The 27029-nt window shown below is 34.9% G+C and overlaps 2 protein-coding genes across 5 annotated transcripts; one reads left to right on the top strand and one right to left on the bottom strand.

The window, feature by feature from the left end:
• Nucleotides 1–3254: 3254 nt before the first annotated feature.
• On the top strand, nucleotides 3255–14149 carry LOC110105450. Of its 2 annotated transcripts, XM_028695224.1 has the most exons (4): nucleotides 3255–3375; nucleotides 5775–7340; nucleotides 10089–10232; nucleotides 10485–12662. In XM_028695224.1, the coding sequence occupies exons 1-2, from the start codon at nucleotides 3300–3302 to the stop codon at nucleotides 7262–7264; spliced, it is 1566 nt and encodes a 521-aa protein (XP_028551057.1). In that variant the 5' UTR covers nucleotides 3255–3299; the 3' UTR covers nucleotides 7265–7340; nucleotides 10089–10232; nucleotides 10485–12662. The 2 variants fall into 2 exon arrangements, with proteins under 2 accessions (XP_028551057.1, XP_028551058.1); XM_028695225.1 differs by lacking the exons at nucleotides 10089–10232; nucleotides 10485–12662 and adding an exon at nucleotides 13721–14149.
• On the bottom strand, nucleotides 8396–26728 carry LOC110105451 (diacylglycerol kinase 5-like). Of its 3 annotated transcripts, none has more exons than XM_020834963.2 (13): nucleotides 26571–26728; nucleotides 25925–26138; nucleotides 25699–25821; nucleotides 25462–25590; nucleotides 24975–25060; nucleotides 24486–24606; nucleotides 24190–24238; nucleotides 22990–23072; nucleotides 15711–15778; nucleotides 13244–13318; nucleotides 10462–10549; nucleotides 10132–10248; nucleotides 8396–9404 (listed from the first exon to the last, which is right to left on the bottom strand). In XM_020834963.2, exons 2-13 carry the CDS (start codon nucleotides 26123–26125, stop codon nucleotides 9048–9050), a joined length of 1497 nt encoding a protein of 498 aa, XP_020690622.1. In that variant the 5' UTR covers nucleotides 26126–26138; nucleotides 26571–26728; the 3' UTR covers nucleotides 8396–9047. The 3 variants fall into 3 exon arrangements, with proteins under 3 accessions (XP_020690622.1, XP_020690623.1, XP_020690624.1); XM_020834964.2 differs by having other exon boundaries at nucleotides 25925–26133; nucleotides 26571–26715; XM_020834965.2 differs by lacking the exon at nucleotides 26571–26728 and adding an exon at nucleotides 26372–26564.
• Between the last annotated feature and the right edge of the window lie 301 nt (nucleotides 26729–27029).

The raw sequence follows: 27029 nt of genomic DNA, 5'->3' as shown, positions 1-27029 counted from the left end.
AGGTTTCCTTTGGGACAGTTTTAGGATTAATTATTCTGTACGGACGTCAAATGCCGTCTCGAGACCAATCAGAATGCGCCACATCACCCCGTGCTCGGTACTGCTGATGTGGTGTATTCTGGATAGTCTCCGAATAGTGTTCTGCATTCAGTCTCTGCACAGAATAATTTCTCCAGCTTTAAACCATTATTTTTTTCTTACTTTTAAAAATTTTTTTGTACTAAAACTTTACTTTATAAAATAATAAAAAAACCTTCCCATACGAAGCCGAAGCTGATTCTCATTTGAATCGGTTCTTCATTTGCTGAGAGGAGTTTTTTTTTTTTTAATTTTATTATTATTGGACAAGTTGAGGTCAAAGCTCACCTGTATTAAAAGAGTACATTTCTACATCAACGAACAATAAACATAAATACTACCAAAAATGCATATATTTTGCCGACACTTTTATTCACAGATACAAAGTTATTTGCCTTGCCATCATAATCGAAATCTTGGTAGTTAATATTGGCCTTTCATATACTTTGAGATTAGTGCAAGCGCGCTTCTTAAAGCATGTCAAGAATTTTTGACAGGGTCTTGGGTTGCTGAGCATCCAAGCTCACCACCGAGCTTTACTTCCTCCTGCCTGCAAGGTGTTCGACCTATCGTCGACTTGCGTTAGAGTATACGGCAGGAACGAGGCGGTCATGTTCGTGGTGCTCTGCTTAGGCTTCCTTTGGAATGACTTTCTTATTGCTTCTTAAAGCAATCTTTTAGTACAAAAATTAATTTTTTTCTACTAGAAAATTGCTTTAAGAAGCGGTAAAAAAACCGTCCCAAACGAAGCCTTAATTGCGTTCGGTTCCGCTGGCGTCAAGGCGGCGTTGCCGCCGCACTGCGCCGACCAGTTCGACAAGAAAAACCCGAGGGAGGCGAGGCAGATATCGAGCTTCTTCAACTGGCTGCTTCTCAGTCTCTGCCTCGGCGGAGCAATAAGCCTCACCTTCATCGTTTGGATCCAGGATGAAAAGGGCTTTGCTTGGGGCTTCACGGAATGCGCCGTCGCCGTGATATTCGCTCTTTTGGTCTTTGCGTGTGGAATTCCAATATATCGAATTCCGGTCATCAAAAGGATAATGCTTTTCTTGAAATCTTTCAGGTGGGTTTAAACTTCTATTGCTTCTCAATTAAGAATGGGGGTGTAAACGATAGTTAAATTTGTTTAATTTTTATTGGGCTCGAGCTGGTTAAAAAAATTTGAATAATGAAGCTTGTTTGGAAAGCTCGAGCTTAATTTAATTGTTGAGTTTGATTTTTTAATTTTAGATTTTTTAAGATTTTTATTTTTTAATATAGAATTGATTTAAAAAGGTTAAAATGTATTATATAATGTTAATTTAAATTAATTTTAAATATATTTTAAGTTAATCGATTGGCTCAATGAAATTACAAGTTGAGATAGGTTGAGCTTGAGCTTGAGTATAGGCTTGAGCTCGAAGCTATTGATTGATATGTTCGACTTGTGAGCTAGTTAATGAGTTGACCTCTCAAGTCTGCTCGCAAACTAGCTTGGCCTACTTACACCCAAATAAATAGAAAGACTATTAATTATGGTACCTCTTTCAACGGATTTCTCCGCCGGAAATTTCAACGAAATAATAGCTGGCAAGTCGTAGAAATTTATAGTTGCTTACATGGAGTCTCTATAATCATAATTTATGGTGGCAAATCCGTCAGGTTTATCAGTAGTTTGTACCACAAATGAATCCACCTTAAGTTCTGGCGGATTTCATCGTACTTTCAATAGAATCGTGTATCATCTAATTTTGAAGACTTCATTTGTGACAGTTTTCTTACTGCTTCTTAGAATAGTATTTTAATACAAAAAATTTTAATTCAAGATTTTTTTTGTTGAAAGTTATTTTAGAAAGCAATAAGAAAGTTGTTCCGAACAAAATCAACTTCAGAAAAAGCGTTTTTTTTTGTGGGAGACATGCAAGAAACTTTGTTTTTCCTGCTGTAGTGTGCAACTAACTAAAGTTATTTAATCATAGTTCTATAAAAATGTAGCTAAACGGAATATTCAAACAACCAAAAGCCAAGTTTTTGGAAAATTGTGATAATAATAATAATAATATTTTTTAAAAAACTGATGCTGGTTCATGATTCAGGTCTTCGTAGCCGCATTCAGGAATCACAAGCTAAAACAACCTGATGATCCCAACGAGCTCTATGAGATCCAGAGCGAAACAACTCAACCCGTAGGAACTGAATTTCTTCCTCATCGAGATCTATTCAGGTCAAAAAAATCAAATTTTTTAAAAAAATTCAACAATAAATTATTCAACAGATCTCAAAAATCAATTTTTTTTTCAACAGGTCGCTCGACAAAAGCAGCAATCAGAAGAACCAGCAACCAGGGACTGAAACAAATGGAAGCTCTGCCGCGTCACACAAGTGGAGAACGCCAAGATCATCGTCGCCCTGCTCCCCATATTCGGAGGCGCCGAAGGCTCTCAAGTCTTTTGCTTCGTCGTTTCTTTGGTGCTCGCTTTCGTTTGGGTAATTTTTCAGCAAGATATTGGTGAAGGCGGTGAATGGGGCGAGTGGTGGCGGAGGGAAAGGGAGGCACCAACCAATAGAAGAAGAGTTGTGTGTTTGAAACAAATTGATATATGCATTTATATGTTAGATTCAAATCATTTAGAGTCAAAACTGCCAACCAACAAATCAAGTTGAGTTAGAGTAAAACCAAGGGTCCCGGGGGGAATTACAAATTTGTTTATTGCATGTATTTTTATATAATTTGTCATCATCCATCTTTTTTTTACTCTTTATTATAGGAATATTTAGGTGATTACCCCCCCTAAAAAATTAAAATAATATGATCTTTAGGTGATTGCCCCTAGTAGAATTATACATATTGTGAAGAGGTGTTATTGTTAGAGAACAATGAACAAAATACAAAGAGAAATAATAAAGAAAATCTAAAAATATCCTTACAGCCAAAATTTGTTCCGGGGGCGTTGCCCCCGGAAACCCCCTCAGGGGCACTGCCCCTGAAACCCGCAACTTAACCGGGCAGGTCGAACCCCATCAGGGGCACCCCCAACACATTGTGTAGAGGTGTTACCTAATTTTTGTTCAAGAATAATTATCATTATATAAGATGTTGATGATATTTTTAAAATGTATTCAAGTACAAATAATCATTAGTCACTAAAATATTGCGGTCCATATACAGATAGCTTGCGACGTTTCTAACTCTTTTTAAGCTCTCTGTTTCTTTCCCTTTCCCTAAAGCTTGAACTCAATTAATGGACCCTTATCGGATCCTCGTCCTCCTCTCCTTCTTTCTTCGCCTCCATGAAGGTTGGGCCACCGCCGTTCAAGGTGCGTTAATCCCCGTTCTATGAACTTTGTTAATTCGGTAGTTTTAATTTTATATACGGTTGGTATTTCCATGGCGGCATCTAGCGGCCGTGCTAATAGTGGATCTGGGCCGACAGCACGGTGGCGGCTCATCTGTGACAGCCGGAGCTGTGAACGGATTGGTCGCCGGCGGCGTGCCGCAGATTGAAGGGTAGAGGGCTACTGATGCAATAATGGAATAAATGATGCCCTTTCTGCAATTGACCCAACAGTATTACGATTGCCAATGCATAAAAATCCTATTATAAATTCCTTATAAGATTCTATATTATAGACTTCAAGATAATATTTTTGAAATAATATACATATATACCTTCAATATTTCATACACCTGTAATATAAATAATTTTTAAAATATACGAATCTGAAATAGTAATATTAATGTAAAATAATTTACTTATATATTTATTTATTTATTTTTTTTAAAAAAAACATATTTTCCATAAGAAGCATCAATTCTATTAAAATAATAGATAAATATATTTGTTCATTTTTTTTTATAATTTAATGCCGAAATAAGTGGACTTAACAAGTGCCATCCAAGCGTAGTGGCGTTATGGTTGTGCCGCACTTTGAGAGCACTATAAGCGTTAGTGGATTGGATTTTTTTTTTTTATTGTAGGAGCAACTATTTAATTTAAAAAGTAGAAAATTAATTAAAATAAGATATCTAAATTTATTGAATGCACTAAGTTATTTAACATATTTAAAATATGCTAAATTACTTATTTAATAGAATGTGTCATACTGTTTAACGCATTTCATCGAATGCACCCTTTAAAATGACAGACTACTACAATTCTGTAAAATTCAAGTCGACTGACTAGGGCCTGGGGGACATACGTGGTTAATGCATCAAATCATTTGGCGCATTCTAGAATGCACAAATTTATTTGACTTGTTTGTTCTATTTTAAATTTTAAAACTTACGTGCTCTTGCTATTAAAAAAAGTATATTAATATTTGCTCCTAAAAATAAAAAAAAAACCTCAGTGGGCTCGAAAAGGTTTTTTTGGGTTTTCATCAAATATATAAATTTTGAACTTTATATCTCTTCATTTATAACCGAAGCTTCCAACCAATTGAAAAGATGAATTGCATGACTCTAGGGTATTCACATATTATTTTTAATATTAAATTTGTATTATGCCAATTAATCTAACTAATATAAATTTTTTTAAAATTTACTAAGATTCTAATAATTAAATTTTATTTTCATTAAATTTATATTTCAAAATTATATGTTTTAAAGAAAATTATATATATATATATATATTTGGCAATAAACTTATGGAATAGTTCACTGTCTAGATAATATAAATTATATCATGAATATTAATTTTTTAAATAAAAAAATCTTAATGTGATTTTGATGATAAAATTTAATTGCAAAAATATAAATATGTATAAATATATGGAAATCATGTTATATAGACATATTAAATCTCCTAATATTTTTTATGTTTATTAAAAGCTTCATAATTTCACTTCATTCATCTTCTTTCCTTCTTGAATCTATCACATTTTACCAATCACCTCAACTAATGAGCTCAACTTCATCTAATAGCTGAATTTGAAGTCAAAATATAATAGAGTTGATATGAGATGCGAGGTGTTCGGATGGGTCTGTATGAGTGAGGACAGTTTGATAGTGTTGATTAGGTTGTAATAGTTCAATAATAGTGGTCTGATGATGGCACTCGTCTAATAATGATCGTAGGACAATGGTGGTTTAACGAAGGTGATTGGGCGGCGACAGTTCAACAATAACATTTAGGTGATGGTGGTTCGATGAGGCTAGTCACTACCAAAATTTTAAGGTTTAGGGTCTTATTGTAGTCAAAATTCCTGAACTAATAAATCAATTTAATTTATTATTTTATTCATTCAAATTAATATAAACGATAATAACTTATTTTAATTTAATTTTACTTATTAATTGGAAGGATGACAAATATTCTCAATAATAAAGGGATTAACTTAAATTTGTTTGGGTTTAACTATTACTAGTTATAAAAAACAAAATAATTTGTACAAAACAAAAATTGTGTTGGTTACAATGTGGGATCAGTTTGAACATCCATATGATTGAAAATTTATTCATATTTATATTTTGCAAAAAAGAGAATAGTTTTGTTTTGTTTTGTTTTTTCATTTATATTTTTGTAGTTAGAGCTTTAAAAATAGATAAATGTTAATTTTAATCATCAATTCAAAGCATTTAAACGAATTTTTATCTGATAAAATAAATATTTTTACTTTGTTCTTGTAATCTTACACAAAAATAATCAGTAAATTATTTTGAAATTTAACACCCAAATCTGATATATATATATATTAGCCGCTTGTTGCCTGTACAGGCGGCCAATTTGCAAAGGGCAGCATAGAAGTCGGCGGCCTCGAGCTCCGCGAGCACACCACATTCACTAAAATCTGGACCGCCGCCCCGCTCAACTCCGGCGACTCCAGCGCCACTTTCTTCTCTCCTTCCTCCCTTCCCTCCGGCTTCTTCCCCCTCGGCTCGCACGCTCAATCCCACACCCCCAATCCCTCCCCAACTCGCGCCCTCATTGCCCGCGACACCGCCAACTCCCTCGCCTCCCCCACCGACTTTACCGTCCTCTTCTCCAGCAACTTCTCCTCCCCTTCCCCCGTCTTCTTCTGGCTTCCCATACCCCCTCCAGGCTACACCGCCGCCGGCCACGTCATCACCACCTCCCCACAAAAACCCCCTCTCTCCTCCCTCCGCTGCCTCCCCAACCACCTCCTCGAACCATGCCATTCCGACGCCCCAACTTGGTCCCCCAAATCGGACCTCCCTTTCACCGTCCACCTCTCCTACTCCCTCGGCACCTTCGTCGCCGGCGGCGAACCTCCTCTCCATTGCCTAAAGAAGAATGACATAGCCCTCGCTGCGATGCCGAATCTCACCCAAATCAGGGCCCTGATCCAAACCTTCTCCCCCATATTCAATTTTCACCCGAAAGAGCTCTACCTACCCTCATCCGTCCCCTGGTTCTTCAACAACGGCGCGCTGCTTTACACTAACAGCAGCTCGAACGGCCCGGTCCGCATCGATCCGCCCGGCACCAACCTTCCCCAGGGTGGCACCAACGACGGAGCCTACTGGCTCGACCTTCCCACCGACCCTGCTTCTCAGAATACCATCAAAGCTGGAAACCTTTCCTTCGCCGAGGCCTACATCCACATCAAGCCGACGCTCGACGGCACCGCTACCGATATCGTTTTCTGGCTCTTCTACCCTTTCAATGGCCCGGCGAGGGCTAGGGCGGGGTTCATCGAAATATCCCTAGGGCGAATCGGAGAGCACGTCGGGGATTGGGAGCACGTGACTCAGAGATTCAGCAACTTCGACGGCGAGATGACGCAGATGTACTTCTCTCAGCACAGCTCCGGGGAATGGGTGAACGCGGCAGAGCTAGAGTATGCTGCGGTGGGGGAGAGGCGGCCGGCGGCGTATGCGACGCTACACGGGCACGCGTTTTATAGCAAGGCGGGGCTGGTGTTGAAGGGGGAAGCGGAGAAGATTGGGATAAAGGATGAGACGGCGGAAGAGGGAGCGGTGATGGACGCGGCGGCGGGTTGCCTGGTGGTGTCAGCGGAGCATTTGGGGTTGGAGGAACCGGCGTGGTTGCAGTATATGAGAGAGTGGGGGCCGAAGGTGAGCTATGACGTGGATAAGGAGTTGGGGAAGATGATGAGGTTTCTGCCGGGGAAGATGAAGAGAGGGCTGAGGACTCTGGTGGGCAGGCTGCCGAAGGAGATGCTGGGGGAAGAAGGGCCGACAGGGCCGAAGGGGAAAGCCAGCTGGAATGGGGAGGAGTCCTAGATGACGATGATGATGATGATTTACCATCAGCTTATCCTAGATGACAATGCAACCATTTGCAGCTGCTTTTGAACAGGTAAGTGCTTTGTGAGAAGCGACTAAAAGCACTTATAATTTCATGACTTGAAGCTTTGACTTTTGCTTATTAATTGGATATTTATTTATATAAATATATGTGTAAATTTTTTTGTTAAATTTGCTCAAAGTTGAAAATATGAGTTAAAAGCACATAACATAGCTACAAATGGGTTCTAAAGGATCCTTCCACTAATGAATATAGATTCAAATTATACATAAAACCTTGGAGCTGTGATTCAAATCATTAAGAGACTAGAAGCATTCTAAGAAGTGTAGTACACTCTATTGGAAAGGATTAATTATTATGTGCGGATGTCGAGCACAGTTCAGAGACCAATCAGAATACGTCACGTCACCTCTTCGCTGTGTAACACAGCTGAGTACGTCTGACGTGACTGCACCAGATTCACCTCTGAACATAAAATTGTGACCGGTGTCAGCACAAAATTATTTCTCTTTAGAAAGCCCTTCATTAAAAAACAAAAATCATAGATGCTAATTATTAACTTTTTAAAAGACTACGAGGCATCATCATATATTAGGTGTGCAATAAATTATGAGCATTTGTGATAGAATGATATAGATTATTTTCACTCAGTTCATTAATTAGATGAAAGAAGGCGTCCATGATAAAGGTCAAGAGATACGGAGGCATTGGGTAACCCTACAATAAAACAATTATAGAGTTTAAGATTTCGTTTGAGATTATCTTTTTAATATTTTTTAAAGTAACTTTTTTTTTTATAAAAATCAAATTTTTTATACTAAAAATTTATTTTAAAAAGCAATAAAAACGCCGTCCCAAACGAAGCTTAAAATAGCCAGAGAGGTTGTCATTGATGATAATTGAAAGCACTCATCAGATATATAGCTTTTGATCTACTTCACAAATTGAGGATGAAAAATTTTTGCCAACAACTTGGCAATAATCTTATAAAAGATTCTATACCAACAAATAGACTTATAATTAGATTTATTTGTTTAGAAAATATTTTACTAGCTTTTTCAAAGATACAATAAAACAAAAAAAAAAAAAAAAAACGCACATTGCCATTTTTTATGAAAATATTGTATAGGGAAATTTACTTACAATACTAGTTCTTTCTATTAGTACATCTCTCTGCAACCTTGAAAGTCTGACACTAAATAAAGACTTGCATATTCTTTGAGCAAATAATCTTACTGGTCAAGCAAATCCAATGACACAACTTCTCACTAGACATTATTTTTATGTAAACAAAACCTTTAGGGGGTAGCAGGATATAGGCAGGATTCAAGGCGAATTTGAGCGAAATTCATCCAAACGGCCTAAAATGCAAAACCAAATCCCACAGCAAATGAAAGCCGCTGTAGACGGAAAATTCTGCCTTTTCGTTCTAAATCCTGGATTTCTGAAATCATGTTTTTTTGTCGGATTTACCGAGAGGAAGAGTCCGCTCGTTAAATCCGCTCTAAAGCCAAACAGCTATACAGTATTTAATATGATTTATCATAAATGTTACCCAACAATTTTCAGGATTTCCGAAATCCGGATTTAGATGATTTATGAAATCCTACTTAAATCAAATCCTGGGTGCTACCAAACAGCCCTTACATTGAACCAAAAATAAACCCACCCAAAAATTTTCATCCACGGCTTTTGGGCGATGTTGCATTACTGGTGCTAGTCAAAATCATCTCCTCAGCTCGTAATATAAGCCCTAGTTCAACTGAAATGAACCGCTTCCAGATCCTCTAGGAGTTTGAATGTGTTCGCCGCACCAAACTTTCGGCGCTCCTCGGGGTCCTCATCTGATTCATCACTGCTAGATTCATCACTGCTAGATTCAACTTCTTCTTCATCATCATCATAGCTACTAGTGGACAAATGTGTGGTAGGATCATGGATGCTTTTGGCATTGCAGTTTTGTGTGGCAAGCATTTTGACCTGACCAAGGTGAGAAATCTCCACAATTACCTTATCTCCATCTTCAGATAGAGGCTGCTTCCATGGTTCACCATCCATTCTCATGTATGTATGATCAACAACAGACTTGTGAAACTTGAAACGAACCCGGTTTGTCTGCATGGTATTACCCATCAATAACAAAGCGCATGAGTTCCCACATAAATGACGAAATCTAGGAACTTTTTTATTGTTGAAACTATAATAAAATTGATCCTCTATTCGAGAGGATGATCGTTCTCTCCCAATCTCCATACACTAAGTCTAGAGCTCAAAACACCCAAGAGACTCCCAAAAGAAAGCAATACTTACGCATGCCTACCCCTCCTCTCTCTTCCCTATTTATAAGCCTCCCTAGCCTTAGCCACCCCTCTCTCCTTGTCAAAAATACTTTTAATTTAATTTTTAAATCCATTAGTGGGCCACACCGTGGGCGGCAATCCAAAATAGGGCCGTGGGCCCCACTTGCTTAGGCGGCAAGACTTTTGGGAGGCGGTTTGAACCGTCTCTTATAAACAAGGGCCGGCCCATGTGTGGCAGGCTGGGTCGGTTCTTGAACCGACCTAACACATTTGCTTTGCCACCATGGGTTGAGTGAGGAGCAACTGTCTTTGAAAGTCCTAAAAATCTTATATTTTATAAGGAAATTTGTGTTTTGTCCCTTCTTACTACTTATCAGTACGATATCTTAATCACAAATCATCATGTCTACCCGCTTTAATAGGTTTTGTAGGTCTGCCTCTGTCTTCCACAAAATATTATTTGATCAAATCATTTATGGGTTCTATGTTGGAATTTCAGTTGTAAATGGAAGGTTTTTGTTGGAAGAATGCTAAGCAGTTACCTGTGCTAAACGAGTCCCATGTCCTTTCGGAGCGAGCAGAACAAGACCATGCCATGCATTTCTAAAACCCACAATTTCAAAAAGTCCATCGTCCACGTAAGGTGCTGTTAGATTCCTCTGTAGAAATTACATTTTCAATTTCATCTCTATAAAATATATCAATAAAAGATGTGATTTTTGAAAATTGCAACATAGAATCCATTATATATAACATTGCTTTGGCTAATGTTTTGAAAATATATTGACTTTGTTGGCATGTAAAGAATTGAAACAATTAAATAATAGATTTTTCATGTACTTGTAGATAATAATATTAGATAAGGTACTCACATCTTGTTTCTTTCTCTTGTTAGGAGTTCCCCATGGATTCAAACCTCCAGAAAAGCTAGGTAAGTTGAGACAAATTATGGACCTAATGCTGCAAATTGTATAGAATTTGATTAGTAGGATGACAATCATAGATTCCAAATTTTGTATAGCACAGAGACAATATGATAGGCAGTTTTTCATTGAAAAAAAGGCAATAAACAACTGCATTAACTAGCATTAATAACATTCTACAGTAACTGAAGAGCGGAATGGTAGACAATACAGTCTAGTCAACGATCTATATTTTCCTACACTAAAAAGGGTGTACTTAAGGGGTAAATGAATCGAGCTAGCTCTGGCTTGAATTTGAATTTTGATTTTCTTAACAACCTGATCTACTTTAGAGAGAAGGTTATTTCCATAACTTTAATGAGACTTCTAGATTATAATAGAGGCAAGTAACCATTATTCCAAACTCATCTTCTACGGAATGGCGAAGAATATAATACCAAATCAAATGCTCATATTACCAGCCTTTATATGTGTGTGGAGGTTTAGTTCACCAAAAGGTTTAAAGTAGAATAAAAGATTTAGAGTTGCTAGCCTAGCTGATAAAAATCCCTAGTAAGTTGTTCGCGCATAAATTAAATATTCCATTAAATTTTAAAGAAGAGTACATCATATGTATTTGGAGTTGAATGATAGATATATAACTTTCTCTATGTTAGTAACTGAGATGAATTACTTATTATGAAAACAAAAGCTGGAAGTGGAGAAGAAAGCATTGATACTGCTGCTATTACTATCTTCTCTTCTTGGTTGTAAGCTTCTCTCTCTCTTCCCTTCTTTGTTGTAAAAGCTTCTCCCAATTATGGCTGAAAGCTTAAGCCTCTCTCTACTTTTGTTTAGTTATAAGACGCTTCAACACAATGCAAGCATCTCCTCATATAGTGCTTAGAGGTGTTAGATAATAAGATTGAGTATGTTAGGTAGATGGAAGTAGGTATTATAATATAGATGTTAAATATTGGATGATAGATAATAAATTTATAAGAGCGAGATAGAGTAGTAGGTAATATGAGTTAGGTAGAGAAATTTATTTTCACATCTTAATACTATCCAACTTGGAGATAGAATTTCAATTTACTTATTTAGTGATCAATATTTAGACACCTCTCCTATGTGGCACCTTCATATCATCATTCGTGGATGCTAATCAGGCTTTAAGAAGCCTCAATTAAAATCACAGTAGTTGATAAAATGTGTTGCCAAAGGACCCAGCCGTTACATGCTTTATTTATATGAATCATCTCTCTAACAGTTGGGTCCTTTGGCAACATATTTTGTCAAGTCCTGTGATTTTAATTGAATAATATTTGACCTCAAACTTTCTTTATGAATCTACCAAGAAAAAAATGTATGAGCTTAATAGAAAAAAAAAAAAGAGGGGGAGAGAAAGAAAGGAGAGAGAACACAATTAAGAATGTTGAAAATAAATGATATATAAAATATATTTAATTATTTGTAATTTAGAGATTAGCCCCATTAACTGAATACACTCTTCTAGTAATGATAAAATAGAGTCAAGTAAGCAATTTTATCTCAACATCCACTTATAATACCTAAAATTCCTCTCTTATTTAACATTTGGAGATATCTTTAACTCTTTTAGGCTCAAGGATCAAATTGACTCAATTTACATTAGTTGAGGAGCTAAAATGGGGCAATGTGACACTCTGGGACTAAATTGGATATTTATTGATAGTCGGGGGACTAATTTGAGCTTTTAGTCGTTGTTGATGAAAACAAAAGACTTGAAATTCAAACCAGGTGATAAGGCAATTGTCATTTGGACTTTGAAAGATTTCTTATATGGACATTTAAGAAATTAATTGCAAGAAAGGTGTGGCATATTAAGTCTTCAACACTTTGCGATGTATGCTGATAAACTAAAAATCCTAGGGAGGTATTCTAGACTTCAATGTATCTAATTTGAGTTTACTTTATGAACCTGCAAGCAGTGTCATTGATTCTTCTCTCTTTATTTTCCTCTTAGTGAATTCACATCCACAACTTATCACAGAAATCTACTTTATCTTGTTCCATAAACTATTCTGAATGAGGAAATTATGTTCACTACTGATGGTGGATATCAGAAGTATCTTACACGCTAGTGTGTAAAAACCTCATTTGCGGTGATTCATAGATTACCTTATAGGAAACACAACAATTATGCCTAAATTTATTTGATGAGTGTCAAATTTTTTCGAGCAAGGTAGATTTGATGGAAATTTAAAAGTTTACATACAAACAAATATTGTGAGCCTAAGGATGAGTACAATGGAATTTAAGCTTTGACATTGAATTTTAGTTTTTTATTTTCTATTTTTAGTTCATTTTTAATCATAACTAGAGAACGGGATGTGTTCTATAATGTTTGATTTACTACTACAAGTGAATTTGATTCAGATCATTCTGCTTTATTTAAGACTTGCGTGTCTATCTTACAAAAATGTTAGCTTTCCTGGGAAAACAGGCTAGTATATTACAAAAATATTAGTAGATAATCAACATCCAGAATAAGAATTATTGAGAAGTAAATTTTACAGATGATAAGAAATTCTTGCAAGACTACAAGGAAAATCAGCTTTAAAACGCCTGTCAAGTGACCATGTTTCCTCATGATTTGGGTTTAGAAAATGAAATTTTGAAGGTACATTGGCAAAGAAGATTAGTTCGCATAAGCAATGATAAAAAAATGAAGCTCGGAATGATTTCACGAGAAACATTAAAAAAAAAAAACCTGCTAGATATGTGTAATTTTTCCCAATGGCCAGATCTCCTCATCACTTTTACCTCTGCAAGCTGAGCAATGTTCCTGAGACAAATGTAAATTCCTGATTTCAATTCACCGTGAAAAAATACAAAGCCAAATAATGGAGAGAAAAGTAAATCGAGAATGAAAAGTTTAGCAGGCTCGATAGCTAGTTGAATGCAAAAAAAAAAAAAAAAAAAAGGACCATAGTACGAAAACAAAACACCATAAATGAATAATACATATGGATATTTTTCCAGAAAATCAATGGACACTTGATTGAATGGTGTGTTGCCTTTACCTTCAAAATAGATGTCATTGTTTCACGTCACTGCAAAAAAAGTTATATATTCGGCATATCAATAATTCTGGTAAAGGCTAGTTTATGTTCGTAATTATGCTTGAATTAGCTACATATGTAAAAGCGTTGAGCACCTGTTTGGATGCAATGCTTTTTATTTGCAGGAGATAGTTTTTAAAGGTTTCAGTAAATGAGAATTGAAGGCATTTATCAGAGTCAGCTAATATAACTATTTGAATTCATAGCTTGCGGAAGGTACAAGCAATCAAGGATATGTAAACTGCTGTCTCCATTTACACAGCCGTAAAGATCTCATCCGGGATCATGCCAGTTTATGGTCCATTTGTCACTCGATGCTAATTTTTTCAAATAGCAACACTATTATATTTGTCCTTTAATTTCTTTAGCTTATTTGTAAAAACTTTTTTTTTTTAGTATTTTCCTTATGGGGTATATGTGTAAATTTCAGTTTACGTAATAACCTTTAAGTACAGTTATAACAAAAGACAATTTAATTTAGTTCTCTCCTTGAGAATTTCCTCTCCTCTCCTACTCCCCCACTGTGTCTATTTCTGGTTTCTGTTTTTGCTGGAAGTCAGGTTCTGTTCCAGAATTGCGAGGATTAAACAGGTTTACACTCATGAAAAGAAGGCTGGGCTGAAGCTGCCATTGCTGTAGAGTTTGTAGTGGCATCTGCAGAGGCCTTGCTAAGGCAAGACGGTGTAGTTCCTTTCAAGTTGGTCGCTTCTTGCTGTGGATGCAAGAATTCACTGCTTGCTGGGAGAACCAGGAGCCGCTAGAACCAGAGAATCCTTTTCTATCAACTGACGGGTTAAGCATTTGGAAGAGGGCACAATGGCTGGTGTGGGGGACTACTAAAGGAAGGACTGGCTGCAGGAAGAGAACTACTGCAAGAAGGAAGAGCTCATGACAGCCCATTCACAGGGACTGATCAAGAAGAATTCATGAAAAGGGGAGTCTTCTTGGTGACATGAGTCTGTTTTTCAAGATATCGTGCAGATTCTCTAAAAGGCGACCACAATTCTTAATTGAGATAATCAAGGGTATGCAATATGATGTCTCACTCTATGCCATTAAGACCTCCTCTGTGGTCATGTTAGTTTGCAATCCATGTTCCCACCAATTTATTTCGACATAAAACCACAAATCCTAATTGAATTTAAGGCATCCATCATATCTTAGCTAATCTAAACATCTGAAATTAGAACTTCCAGATATCATTAGTGTAGGCTATCAATGGTATGTAAGATGACCACTACATTCGCTCCAAATCATGGAGATCTCATCCAGGATCTCATTGGTTTGTTGTTCATGTGCTTGCTTTATAAGTGAAATAATACCACAAACCATTCTTATTTGCTGCTGATTTCACCTATGAAGGCTTCCTTCAAACAATATTAAATACTATGAATTAACCTTTTTAATCCGTTCTCATACTTTTTTAACTTCTCGTATCCAAGTTTACTAAATGCACCAATCAGTGTCAACTAGTAATTTACATGTTTCAGTGAAGCTTGGGCTGCTAATAGAACTACAGAAAATCATAATCACAGCTGTAGGGTCATGCAAATTGCTTGCATCTCTTGGAAAAAGTTTTAGGGTTCACTCAATAAACTATAAAGTCTATTATATTGATTATTGTTAATGACTATATTCTACAGTCAGCATTTGTGACAACATATCATTTCCAAAAGCATGACGTTCCTTTTTTTTTTTCTCTCTCTCTCTAGTTAACCATCTAGTGCAAATGAATTCTCCCTTTTGTCATTTTGGTGTTAAGACGATAGAGATAAACATCACTATAGTAATATTATTTGCATGGTTTAAATCATTTGTTCTGAATAGCTTCTTGTCACATGTCAATATAAGTGTGACCATCGGCCCTCATCTTAGGCAACTCACAGTAAGGAATTAAAAATTAAAAATAAAGAATGGTCATCAGATCGAAAGGCATTATTTGAGAGTAGAAGAGGCAAAATTTCTCATGGATATTTAACAGCAGATCATAAGAGATTAGCTTGATAAATTATCTAGGTTCTAGTACATCCTATTAAAAGCAACTTCTTGTAAAGTATGCCCAAAGGGACATATCTTATATCAAAGATTAATAATTAACATATAAATGACAATTACCTTGAATGAGGATGAACTAGAGATGAAAAGAACCATCCTTGAGTGCATCCAAGCTTAGCATACGTGGCCTGCATGTGTTAATAATCAAAACACTATAAGTTTAAAACAGGGATTTTTTTGTAGATGTTAGAAGGATTACACTTTCTTAAGTTGAAAGGACAGGATATTCTTCTTTCATTTAAGAAAAAAGAGGATGTTTCTTAATTCCCAGTGCATTAGGTTCCACCTATACGAGCCTAAAGCAATAGTTGGTTTGCTAGGATAATAGTAATGAGCAAAAACATGAAGAAAATAAACTAAATCCAATAAATATACAAACATAAACACAAGCACATACAAAAAGTTTGTGGTTTGGTGAGATCCTCCTAGGTGCGCCAACCACATAGAGAATAAATAATTGATTAAGCTTCAAAAAGGCTGCATGGTGAGAAAAGTTGAAGATAAGGACAAGATACCATTTTTGTCTATGTCAATGGATGAGAAAACGTAGCAATCTAATGTGAAGATGTAGCTTAGATGTTGAGAAGAAGATGCTGTTGTTGCTCCTTACTCTATTTATTTTAGGAGTCCAAATAAGAGCTTATCCTTACTATAATCAAAACCTTCTCTTTCTGGAACAACAAATTGTATTACTCTTTCATGTTGAAGAACTCAAAGACATTTGCCTACAAGTATCTACATAAAATTACTACTCCCTTTTTTTTTCAAAGGACAACCCTTCTCCTCTCGCTCTCTTTCATTTTTGTTTTCTTGTTGTTGTGGGATGCGAACCCCTCTGTTTGGGGGTTTATTTATAGCCTAAGAAAACCTAAAATTCATTTGCAAGATCTTCATAGCCCATCAAAAAGATCACAATATCTTCATAGCTTGTAAAAAGGGATAATAAGATTTTCCTACAACAACAACAACAACATCAAGCCTTTATCCCACTACGGGTCGCTACATGAATCCTTTTTCTCCATTGTGTCCTATTAAAAGTCAAATTCTCGTTTAAATCTAAATAAGAAAGGTCATTCCTTATTTTCTAACCAAGTCTTTTTAGGTCTACCTACCTTTTTTAACATAAGTCAAATCTAATACCTCTACTTTCACCGGGTCATCGGAAGACCGCCGTTTTATGTGACCAAACCATCTAAGGCGACTCTCTCTAATCTTATCTTCTACTGGAGCTACTCCAATCTTTTCACGTATATGCTCATTTTGTATCCTATCTCTAAGGGTAAAGCCACTCATCCACCTAAGCATCCTCATCTCTGCCACACTTAACTTAGTATTATGTTCTCTTTTAATGGCCAACATTCGGCACCATAAAGCATTGCAGGCCTCACTACCATCTTATAGAATTTTCCCTTAAGTTTGAGGGGTACATTTCTATCACATAACAAGCCCGATGCATTCCTCCACTTCAACCATCCAACTTGAATTCTGCTGATAATATCCCCATCTATTTCACCATCACTCTGAACAATAGATCCAAGATATCTAAAACGTGTACTCTTATTAATGACTTGATCGCCCAAAGTCACAATCCCCTCACTAGGTCTACTACTAAAATTACACTCCATATATTCCGTTTTAGATCTACTCAAGCGAAAACCTTTAGACTCTAAGGTTGACCTCATAATTCAAGTTTACCTTCAACTCCCTCTCTAGTCTTATCAACAAGAAGAATATCATCAGCAAAAAGCATACACCAAGGTACATCCTCTTGCAAATGTCTAGTGAGAACATCCATGACTAAAGCAAAAAGAAATGGGCTTAAGGATGATCCTTGATGTACCCAACCGAAATAGGAAATACTTGGTCAATCCACCTTGTGTTTGAACACAAGTAATAGCTCCTGCATACATATCTTTAATGATTTGAATATAAGCATTATTGACTCCTTTCTTTTCAAAGAACTCTCCATAGCACTTCTCTTGGAATTTTATCATATGCTTTTTCTAAATCAATAAATATCATATGTAGATCCTCCTTATTTTCTCTATATTTCCATCAAACCTCTTAATAAATGTATGGCTTCCATAGTCGACCTACCCGGCATAAATCCAATATGATTTTGAGAAACATTAGTATCAGCCGCAACTATGCTCCATAACTCGCTCCCAAAGTTTTAAAGTATGACACATTAACTTAATACTCTATAATTCGCACAATCTTGTGCATCACCTTTATTCTTAAAAATAGGAATTAACACACTCATTCTCCACTCATCTGGCATCTTTTAGTCTTCAAAATAGTATTAAAAAGTTTAGTAAGCCATGAAATTCCTTCATCTCCTAAGCATTTCCACACCTCTATTGGAATATCATCAGGTCCAACAGCTTTTTCACCATTCATTTTCTTTAAAGCCTCTCTAACTTCAGTTTTACTAATACGCCGATAAAAACAGAAATCTTTATTTCATTTAGGGTGCTAAGGTCATTATAGTCAATCTTATTTTCACAATCTTCATTAAAAAGTTTAGCAAAATATCTCATCCATCTTTGTTGAATATCAGCTTCTAAGAAAAGTATTTTTTGATCTTCATCTTTAATACACTTCACTTGAACTAAATCCTTACTACTCCTATCTCTTCGTTTGGCTAACTTATACATATATTTTCTCCCTCTTTAGTATCTAATCTATTATATAAATCACTAAAAGCTAATGTCTTTGCATCGCATATTGCTTTCTTAGCATCCTTACGAGCCACTTTATATATTTTCCAATTATCAGAATTTTTAAAATTAAACCAATTTTTCTAACAAAGCTTCTTATTTTTAATCTTTTCTTGCACATTTGGATTCCACCGCCAACTACTTTTACTATTAGGAGCTTTTCCCTTTGATACTCCAAGGATATCTTTTGCAATATTCTTAATATTTCTAGCCATTTTTCCCACATAATATTAGCATCCTCATGCACAGACAAAATCTTAAGATCTAAAATCTTATTTCCAAAATATTTTTGTTAATATTCTTAAATGCCCCATCTAATCCTAGAAAATCGTTTTACTTTATTTTTTTATTTATGCCCTTTTTATCTTAAGTCTAAAACTAATAATCGATGTTGGGTACATAAATTTTCACTTGGAATAACTTTACAATCTTTGCAATCTAAATGATTTAGTTTTCTAATAAGAAAATAGTCAATCTGTGTTGTACTATATCCATTTTTATAAGTGATGAGATGCTCATTTCTTTCTTAAATAAGGTATAGCAATTGAAAAATCAATAAGCTAAACAAAAATCCAATATGGTCTTGCCACCTTCATTCGTCGTTCCAAATCCATGGCCACCATGAATGCTTTTAAAAATCATCTACCTCTCTACCAACATTTCCATTTAAATCTCCTCCAATAAAACTCTTTCTTCAATAGGTATCTTTTGTATTAATTCTTCTAAGTCATTCCAAAATTTAATTTAGAACTCATATCCAAACCTACTTGAGGAGCATAAGCACTTATAATATTAACAATCTTATCATCAACAACAATCTTTAAAGCTATAATTCTATCTCCAATCCTATTAATTTTTATAATATTATCCTTTAAACTCTATCTATAATAACACATACACCATTTCTAGTACGACTCCGACCCGAATACCAAAGTTTAAATCCTAAACTATCAAATTTCCTTAGCCTTCTCACCAACCCATTTAGTTTCCTGAATGCCACAAAATATTTAACTTCCTATGAATCATAATATCTATTAATTCCATTAATTTTCCTGTAAGGGAACCTATATTCCAAGTTCCTATCCTAATTTTAGTTTCATGGACACATACACCATTTCTAGTACGACTCCGACCCGAATACCAAAGTTAAATCCTAAACTATCAATTTCCTAGCCTTCTCACCAACCCATTTAGTTTCCTGAATGCACAAAATATTTAACTTCCTATAATCATAATATCTATTAATTCCATTAAATTTTCCTGTAAGGAACCTATATTCCAAGTTCCTATCCTAATTTTAGTTTCATGGACTAGCTTTTTGCCCACATCGTCCTTGATGTGGGAACGCCCTTGCCTATTTAACACTGCACCCGGGCGCCGGTGCAGCGGCCCTTGCACACTTGTCACAGTATTCAGGCCATACAGCGCGTCGCTTCCAGGGGACGCCCTAGCATTAACACAATTTCTTAAAGGATTCATGTCATTATTGTTCGACAAGTTTTATGCTGGCTGTCGACTACCTAACGCAACCCTCCACTTTTCTCATCCAAGACGACTACCTAAGCACCTATGTCATAATAAGATTTTCCTAATATACAAAAAAGATTAGCCAAATATTTGTATTAAATGGGAGATACCGATCATATATTGTGAAAATTATGTGGAGTAAATTTTAACTAGACACATTTAACAATTTTCCTCTTAGACATACAAATTTTCAATGAATGAACCAAGCTTAGCGTGCAATGTCCAAATATCATTTGTATGGAATCTTTATCATCATTCATAGAATTTAATTAACGCCTCAAAAAACATCAGTTTATCTAAAAGCGCAACTTTAGTGGGCATATTTATAAGATTTGATACTCCTTTAATTTTATTTGCTACCAAGCATCCTCTTCTTGTAAACCATGAGTAAAGTGGTGCTTCAGCAGCTCAGCTATATATCTTTCTAGTGAAATGGTGTACAGCATTCTTTGCTGAATAATGTTTTCATTACACAAATGAGAGCCACATTTTCTCATGATTCAATTCTTCAAGAATTTTTTTGAGCCAAGTCATATCCTTATTGGCTTCAATGATAGTTACGTATTTAGCTTTAGTAGTACATGGTGAAACCATTCTCTGAAGTAGTGACATTTAACTAATTGAACTACCACCCAAAGTATAGATGTACATAGCACTTTTTTTTAATGTAAGTTTACAACTAAATCTGAAATAACATGGGTTTACATTTTAAAGTTAGTCCTTTTAAATTTTAGATAATAGTTTATTATACCTTTAAGATAGTGCAAGATTCATTTAACAACTACCCAATGCTCTACTCTCAAATTTTTGTGTATTTGTTGACTGCTCTTATTACTTGTGAAATGTATGAACTTGTGTCGATTATGCATACATGAGTGATACAATGGTTTGGGTATAAGGGACTTTACTAAAGTGCTCCTTTTCTTATTTAATTTGTGATATTCATATTATAGACAACCTAAAATTATTACTGAGGGCATAGTCATTGTCATTGCCTTTGTCATGATGTATCTATGAAGCAACTTTTTAATATGTTATTGTAATGAAATACTTATGGAATATGTGGCCTTGTTATGATATATTTTCATCCCAATCCCGCTTGACAAAATCTTTATAACACTTGGCCTCTTATGCATCTACAAGCAACAATAATAAAGTGAATGGAAATAAGCTTTAGTCAGCTTATGAGTTCTTTATGACCTTCTAACCTGGGTCACATATGTACTAGGATGCTCAAGTTGCTTCTGATTTTCTTTTGATGTTTCCCTTCTCTAATTTTTAATAGTGGGCTCCTTTAGGATAACATTCTTTGGAGCCATTTTTTTTTAACCTGCCTTTATATAATACAAAATCATTAAAGATAATATTTTTACTTTTGAATATTTTTTATATGTTCAATGTCCCAAATGTATACCCAAACTCATATGTCATATATAAATATATAATGAAATAATATTTTCTTGAATTTTGGGGCAAGCTTATCTCTAATAATCCTATAGACTTAAGGAAAATAACTAAAATATTTTAAATGTGCAATCTCCTTTAAGTAGGACATTCAATCAACTGAGGACTATTAGCTGCACTCGACTTAGGCTTCTTGAAGAAGCTTATGTTTATAACATCTACCCAAAATACCTCAAGTAGATAGGCCTACTGTCTCATTATTCTTGCTTATGTATTAAAAAAAAAAAGATTCTTGCTTATGTATTAGTTTCTTTATTCATCGTCTAAACTACATTTTTTTCTGAAGAGTTCTTAGATAGATCTTTCCATATGGATCCCCTTAGTGGTCCAATAGTTTTGATTCTATAGTTATACTCACCACCATTATTTGATTGAAATTAGTTGATTTTATCTCCAAGTTCATTCTCCGCCAAATTCTTCACTTTACAAAGAAGGTAAACATGCCAAATTTATTTTCAGTGACCCATACCTTCATAATGTTGTTGTTAATGAAGGTGATGTACTACAATGATTCGACAAGGAAAGCAAAGCTCGATAATCCCCATAGTTTTGAGAACAACTTCGATCTTTTGGTCTTTAGTTCTCTCCTAATTTTAGAAAAATTGATCTATTTTAGTTGCCTAATATAAAATATTCACACAAGGTAGATTAAACAAGATTTTAACTTAAATTTTTACTTTCGAAAAAGATAATTTTTAAGAATTTCATGTTCTATGGCCTAGCATTTAGTATCATAGACCTAAATATGCCTCTGCGCTAGTGGCTACTTCCATTGTCACTTTGATGGTTGTTATATAAAGAGTGCATGCATTGTTGTCTGCATCAATCACCAAGGCGTTTTTTTATATTTTTCAAGTATCAGTGTTTAAAGTGGCATGGTAATCTTCTGTAGTTAATTGTCTTGTGGAGTTAGGTCTATCCTCAAGGCAAAGAAATGCCTAATTTTATTTAGCCTTCAAATGTTGTCATTTTTTGTCTTGATTATGACATCTCCAATGCCTAAAAAGCTCCTCATCAATAAGAAACATTTTCCTATAATTATATGTCAGTAGTTTTTCATTAGATCTTTTTTTGAAATTAGAATGGAAGGATGAACTTGAGATCATAAGATATATAATCCTATGAAACCTTGAACCATGGTGCCGCAATTTGATAACAACAAATCAATTCTCAACTTCCAATCTTATGATTTTTTCAGAGCAGCTTTTATTTTCTATGGACAATGTAGTAATTCTTGTCCAAAGTAACGTGTAAAAGAGAGAGAACACTTTAATAATTTTCTATTATTTTAGTCCATCTCGGCTTCATGGTCCCGGCGTTGCTCCATTAAAAATTTTAGCATACACAGAAAGTTGAAGTATATTAGGACATAAAATTAATTGGATGTTAATGTGCATTTTTTATAAAACTGGTTAAGAAATAATGCGCAGTGACATGCTAATCTGGATTGTCATGTGATGTCTGGACAGCTTTTAGTATTATACTTCAGTGAGTAAGATTAAGTAGTGTAAATACCTAGATGGTAATTAAGGATTTTCTATATAATGAAACTCGTCATAAGGGGTTAAAAATTAACCAAGAAAAGTATAACTCTTTGTGTATGAAGAAATTAAAGAAAGAAAGAAAACCTGATTAGCTAACTGGTTCTTGAACTTCTCTGGATGCATCTTCCGCTCAGAGTGGAATGCATATGATACTTGTGCATCCATCCCTGCGAAAAAACAGAAATTACAGAGTCACAGTCCTCTCAATAATTTCAAAGCCACTGGCAGGCAAACTTAAATCCAATACAAGTAATTTAATTTCTAGAGTATTCAACAAGTACAACACATGGATGCGCATAGCAGTAATCCATTGTAAAACAAAACACTTGGTACCCATGTATTTATTATCCTTATAGACATAAGGTTTATTATATGGTCCGCATATGATTGTATGCCACAGTACTTGAAACATAAAAGTAGAATTAAAGCACAATATTTAACACAAAAAAGGTAGAATGACTTAGATTATAAGTATCCCATTGATAAGAAGATGTACCATTAGGTCATGGAGCAATGGAAGACGCCCCTCCATTAGATAGTATTGAAGCACAGAGAAATATGACATGTTTGAAGGGATCCTACTAATCTAGCATTTATTAATATTGAGCAAGGTTAAAGAAGCTTTCAAAGTAGCCGCGTTTCTCAGCCTAAGTATTTTTTTGGGCAATTTGATGCAATGCTAGGAGATAAGCTAACAAAGCTCAATAAGGTTCTAACGCCCCCTAGAATAATTTGAAATAAAACTAGGATGAATGATTTAAAGTATCACATACAAAATAATACAAAATGTGCTTGAAAATCAAATACAATTATAGCATTATGCTTTTTTAGTTCAAAAGAACAAACTCTGCCAACGTTTGGAGTTCACTTATAAGCTTTTGTGTTAAATTGAAGCATGCATGACCTACAATTATAACACCCAATAATGCCATTGGCTTCTACAATGAAAAAAAAAAAAAATCCATGGAACTTATTTCTTCAAATTATTTCTTGAAATCATTTTCTTATGATTTATAACATACTTTAGATTTTAAACCTCTTTTGAATTTCATGATAATTTATACATGTGGATGTGATAAGAAACCTGAAAAGGCAAGCAAATCCTTCGAACATTGTTATCTTTTTTAAATAGCCATTTCAAATGACTATATAAATATAATAATGCATGAGGGGATAGGAGTATTCAATCCCATGTGCTGTTTTTCATAATAAAACATATCATTATTGCGTCACGCAAGAGTGAAATGCAAAAATGCACATTCTCTTTAACATAGAAACTCTTACCCATACTGAAATAGTTCCAAAATCCACCTCGAAATGTCTGATAACCTTCCTGAGAAGATTGAAAATGTAATGTCTTAGAAATAGAAACACAAATACTAATGATAGCTGAAGCAATTATTAGTTGAAAACAGCATGTAATCATATATATGAAGTTTGAGACTGCATCAATGAAAAAACTTGCTTAAGATCCGTTTGTATGATTTTACCTTGTCAACTATTACACCTACATGAAATGCATTGGGTGCACGGATACATTTCTGGAAAAATATATTTGTTTGTATAGTTGGTCTCCTTACCGTGTTAAGTAAATCTGTTTCTGCAACCCTCTGAAATGAATGCAAGGATTGAGGCAAGTCCAAAGGAATAGGATCACAAGAACCACTTTTTGGAGTAGGCATCCTCATGACAACGTGCCAGCTGAATCATCAAAGCACATACAGCATCAGCCAAAATCATAGTTGCAAATACCTATATCTTGCATTGAGGAGTGCCTTCACTTGCTAATTCTTTTATTACCAACTCAACATGTCAAATTTGTGACAAATATGAGAAAAATAAAATTATTAGATGCATGCCTAATTTCATAGCTATGTTAAGCGTAAAAATAAGAAAGGAAACTTCCTATAAAGTATAATTAGATATGCCTATACAACCAAAACTGGGAAAATATGTCTGCTCTCCATTCAAATTCAAAAACCTAAAAGAACGGAACCATCTTGAAATCATTAGTAGAAATATCAAAGCTATATGAAAACTTATTGATAAGTGTACTTAGCCTACGTTACCTATCAATCTTCATTTCTTTTGCTGTCATCACTTGATCAAGAAATAAGTGCACAGCATGACGGTCTGTACCAGGGTTCTTCTTTCCCTATAATAGAAGTGCATGTTATGGTCTGAGAAAGAAAGATACTTCTTTTGATTTGTATCAATCAATCAACCGCTGATACAAATGTTTGAATGTAAGCGCAAGCAATGTTATTATGTGCCATAACCTCAGTGCTTACATAAATATCAAAAGGAAAAAAAAAAAACATGGTTATTTTTAACAGTCAGTCTAAATTGGAAATGCAAGAACATCCATTATGACTTAGGCTTCTTTTGGGATGGCTTTCTTACTGTTTTATAAAGCTATTTTTTAGTTAAAAAATATCTAAAATATCTTAAAAGCAATAAAAAAACCAATGATCTAAAGTTGTTCCAAACGAAGCTTTATACTTGTTGGATTAATAAGAACTGCTGTGATAAAAAGCAAAGATGGAACAAACCTACCCAACCAAAAGAGAATGGAAGATTGTTTCCAGTTCCAAGTGGAACTGTGGCAATAGGAGGCGGATTAGCTAGTTTAAGGTCAGAAACAACTCCAAGTAGCCAGCTTGCTGTACCATCACCACCTGCAACCTAATCAAACTGAATAAAAATGAAGGCTGAAAACCAAAATGCAATGAAATTACAATTCTGAAGAATTGCACTCCATTAATGATTTCTGTAGTTATTAAAGAGTCTTACAATCAATCTCAACCTATTCTGGATTTCAGCAGCATTGGTGTGACCATTAAATTTGAGCCTTTCCAAATTGCCATAAACTCTGTGAAGTACTTTGTCAGGAGCTTCCTCTCCTAAGTCAAAAACCTGAAATTAGAAACTTAAATGTCGTGAGGCAGTTGATACCTATAGTGCATATACTAATGAAAAGGACCAAAATATGTTCATCATTCAAATAATCATTTAGCACCTGATTTTTGTTAAGCAGCATCCGATATGTTATAATTAGATCGCTGCCAAGCTGACCACCGCTCCTTGAATTTATGAAGACAATAACAGGACATATTGGTATGTGCAAAGGTTGTTCGACTTCAGAATCGTGTTCTAATAAGTAATTTGGAATGTAGAATTCCTTGAGTAGATGATTAGCTTCAGAAGTATAGTCGCCCATGCCTCTAGCTGATCTACAGCATTAAAAGCCATCCCACCCATAATTAGACTGTATTGATTGTATTCAGATAGACAAATCATAAATGCAATAAGGAAACAAATTCAGTTCCTCTCAAAAGTAACTGAGATTGACTGTAAACCCTCAAACCTACTTCTTTCTCATCACCAAATACAGGCACAAAATAGTTTCGATGAATTTCATTACCATTCATTAAGGGAGACAGACGAGAAACAACAGCATACGCACCATTATCAAATCTGACTAATATTTACATGATCAAGCAAGCACTAAAGCTCAAACACTGCAGAAATTACGAAAAACAGTTCATAAATTGATTCCAAAGACTACGAGCTCCGTTCATCGGTGACGGTCTTCAGAACCTCAAAAAACAAACCTAGAAATCCCCAAAAATATTTAAAGAGAAACAAGAACTACGACCACTTACCGCTCGAAACCGGATCGCCAATAAGCACAAGAAATTCTAGTTTTATACCAAATTACCCACAAAATCCGCTTGACCAGATCGACTGGTCTTTTTTATTAATAAAAGGAATGATGAGAAGAAGAGAATATTCAGAAGAGGCCTGGGATGCTTCGACGTGCTCCCGTCATCATCGAGTAGCTGATGGCAAAGATGTAATTTACCGAAGTAGTGATCTTCAACTGATAGTCAAAATAATAATAATAATTAGAATGCTAAGATGAAATTTAATATAAAGTTTAATTGATTATTCATATATTATATTACTTTTAAAGTAAATAAATAATTTTGAGATATATTTTATTTTAATTTATTTTAAAAATCAATATGATTTAAAATTTAATTAATTATTTATGTATCATATTAATTATCTCATTAAATTTAATAAGTTTAATATTTATTTGAATTAATTTTTTATTATAA

This window comes from Dendrobium catenatum, unplaced genomic scaffold, assembly GCF_001605985.2.
Source record: "Dendrobium catenatum unplaced genomic scaffold, ASM160598v2 fragScaff_scaffold_621, whole genome shotgun sequence".
NCBI lineage: Eukaryota > Viridiplantae > Streptophyta > Magnoliopsida > Asparagales > Orchidaceae > Dendrobium > Dendrobium catenatum.
The sequence above is the reverse complement of the archived record's forward strand: the minus strand, read 5'-3'. Positions and strand labels throughout refer to the sequence as shown.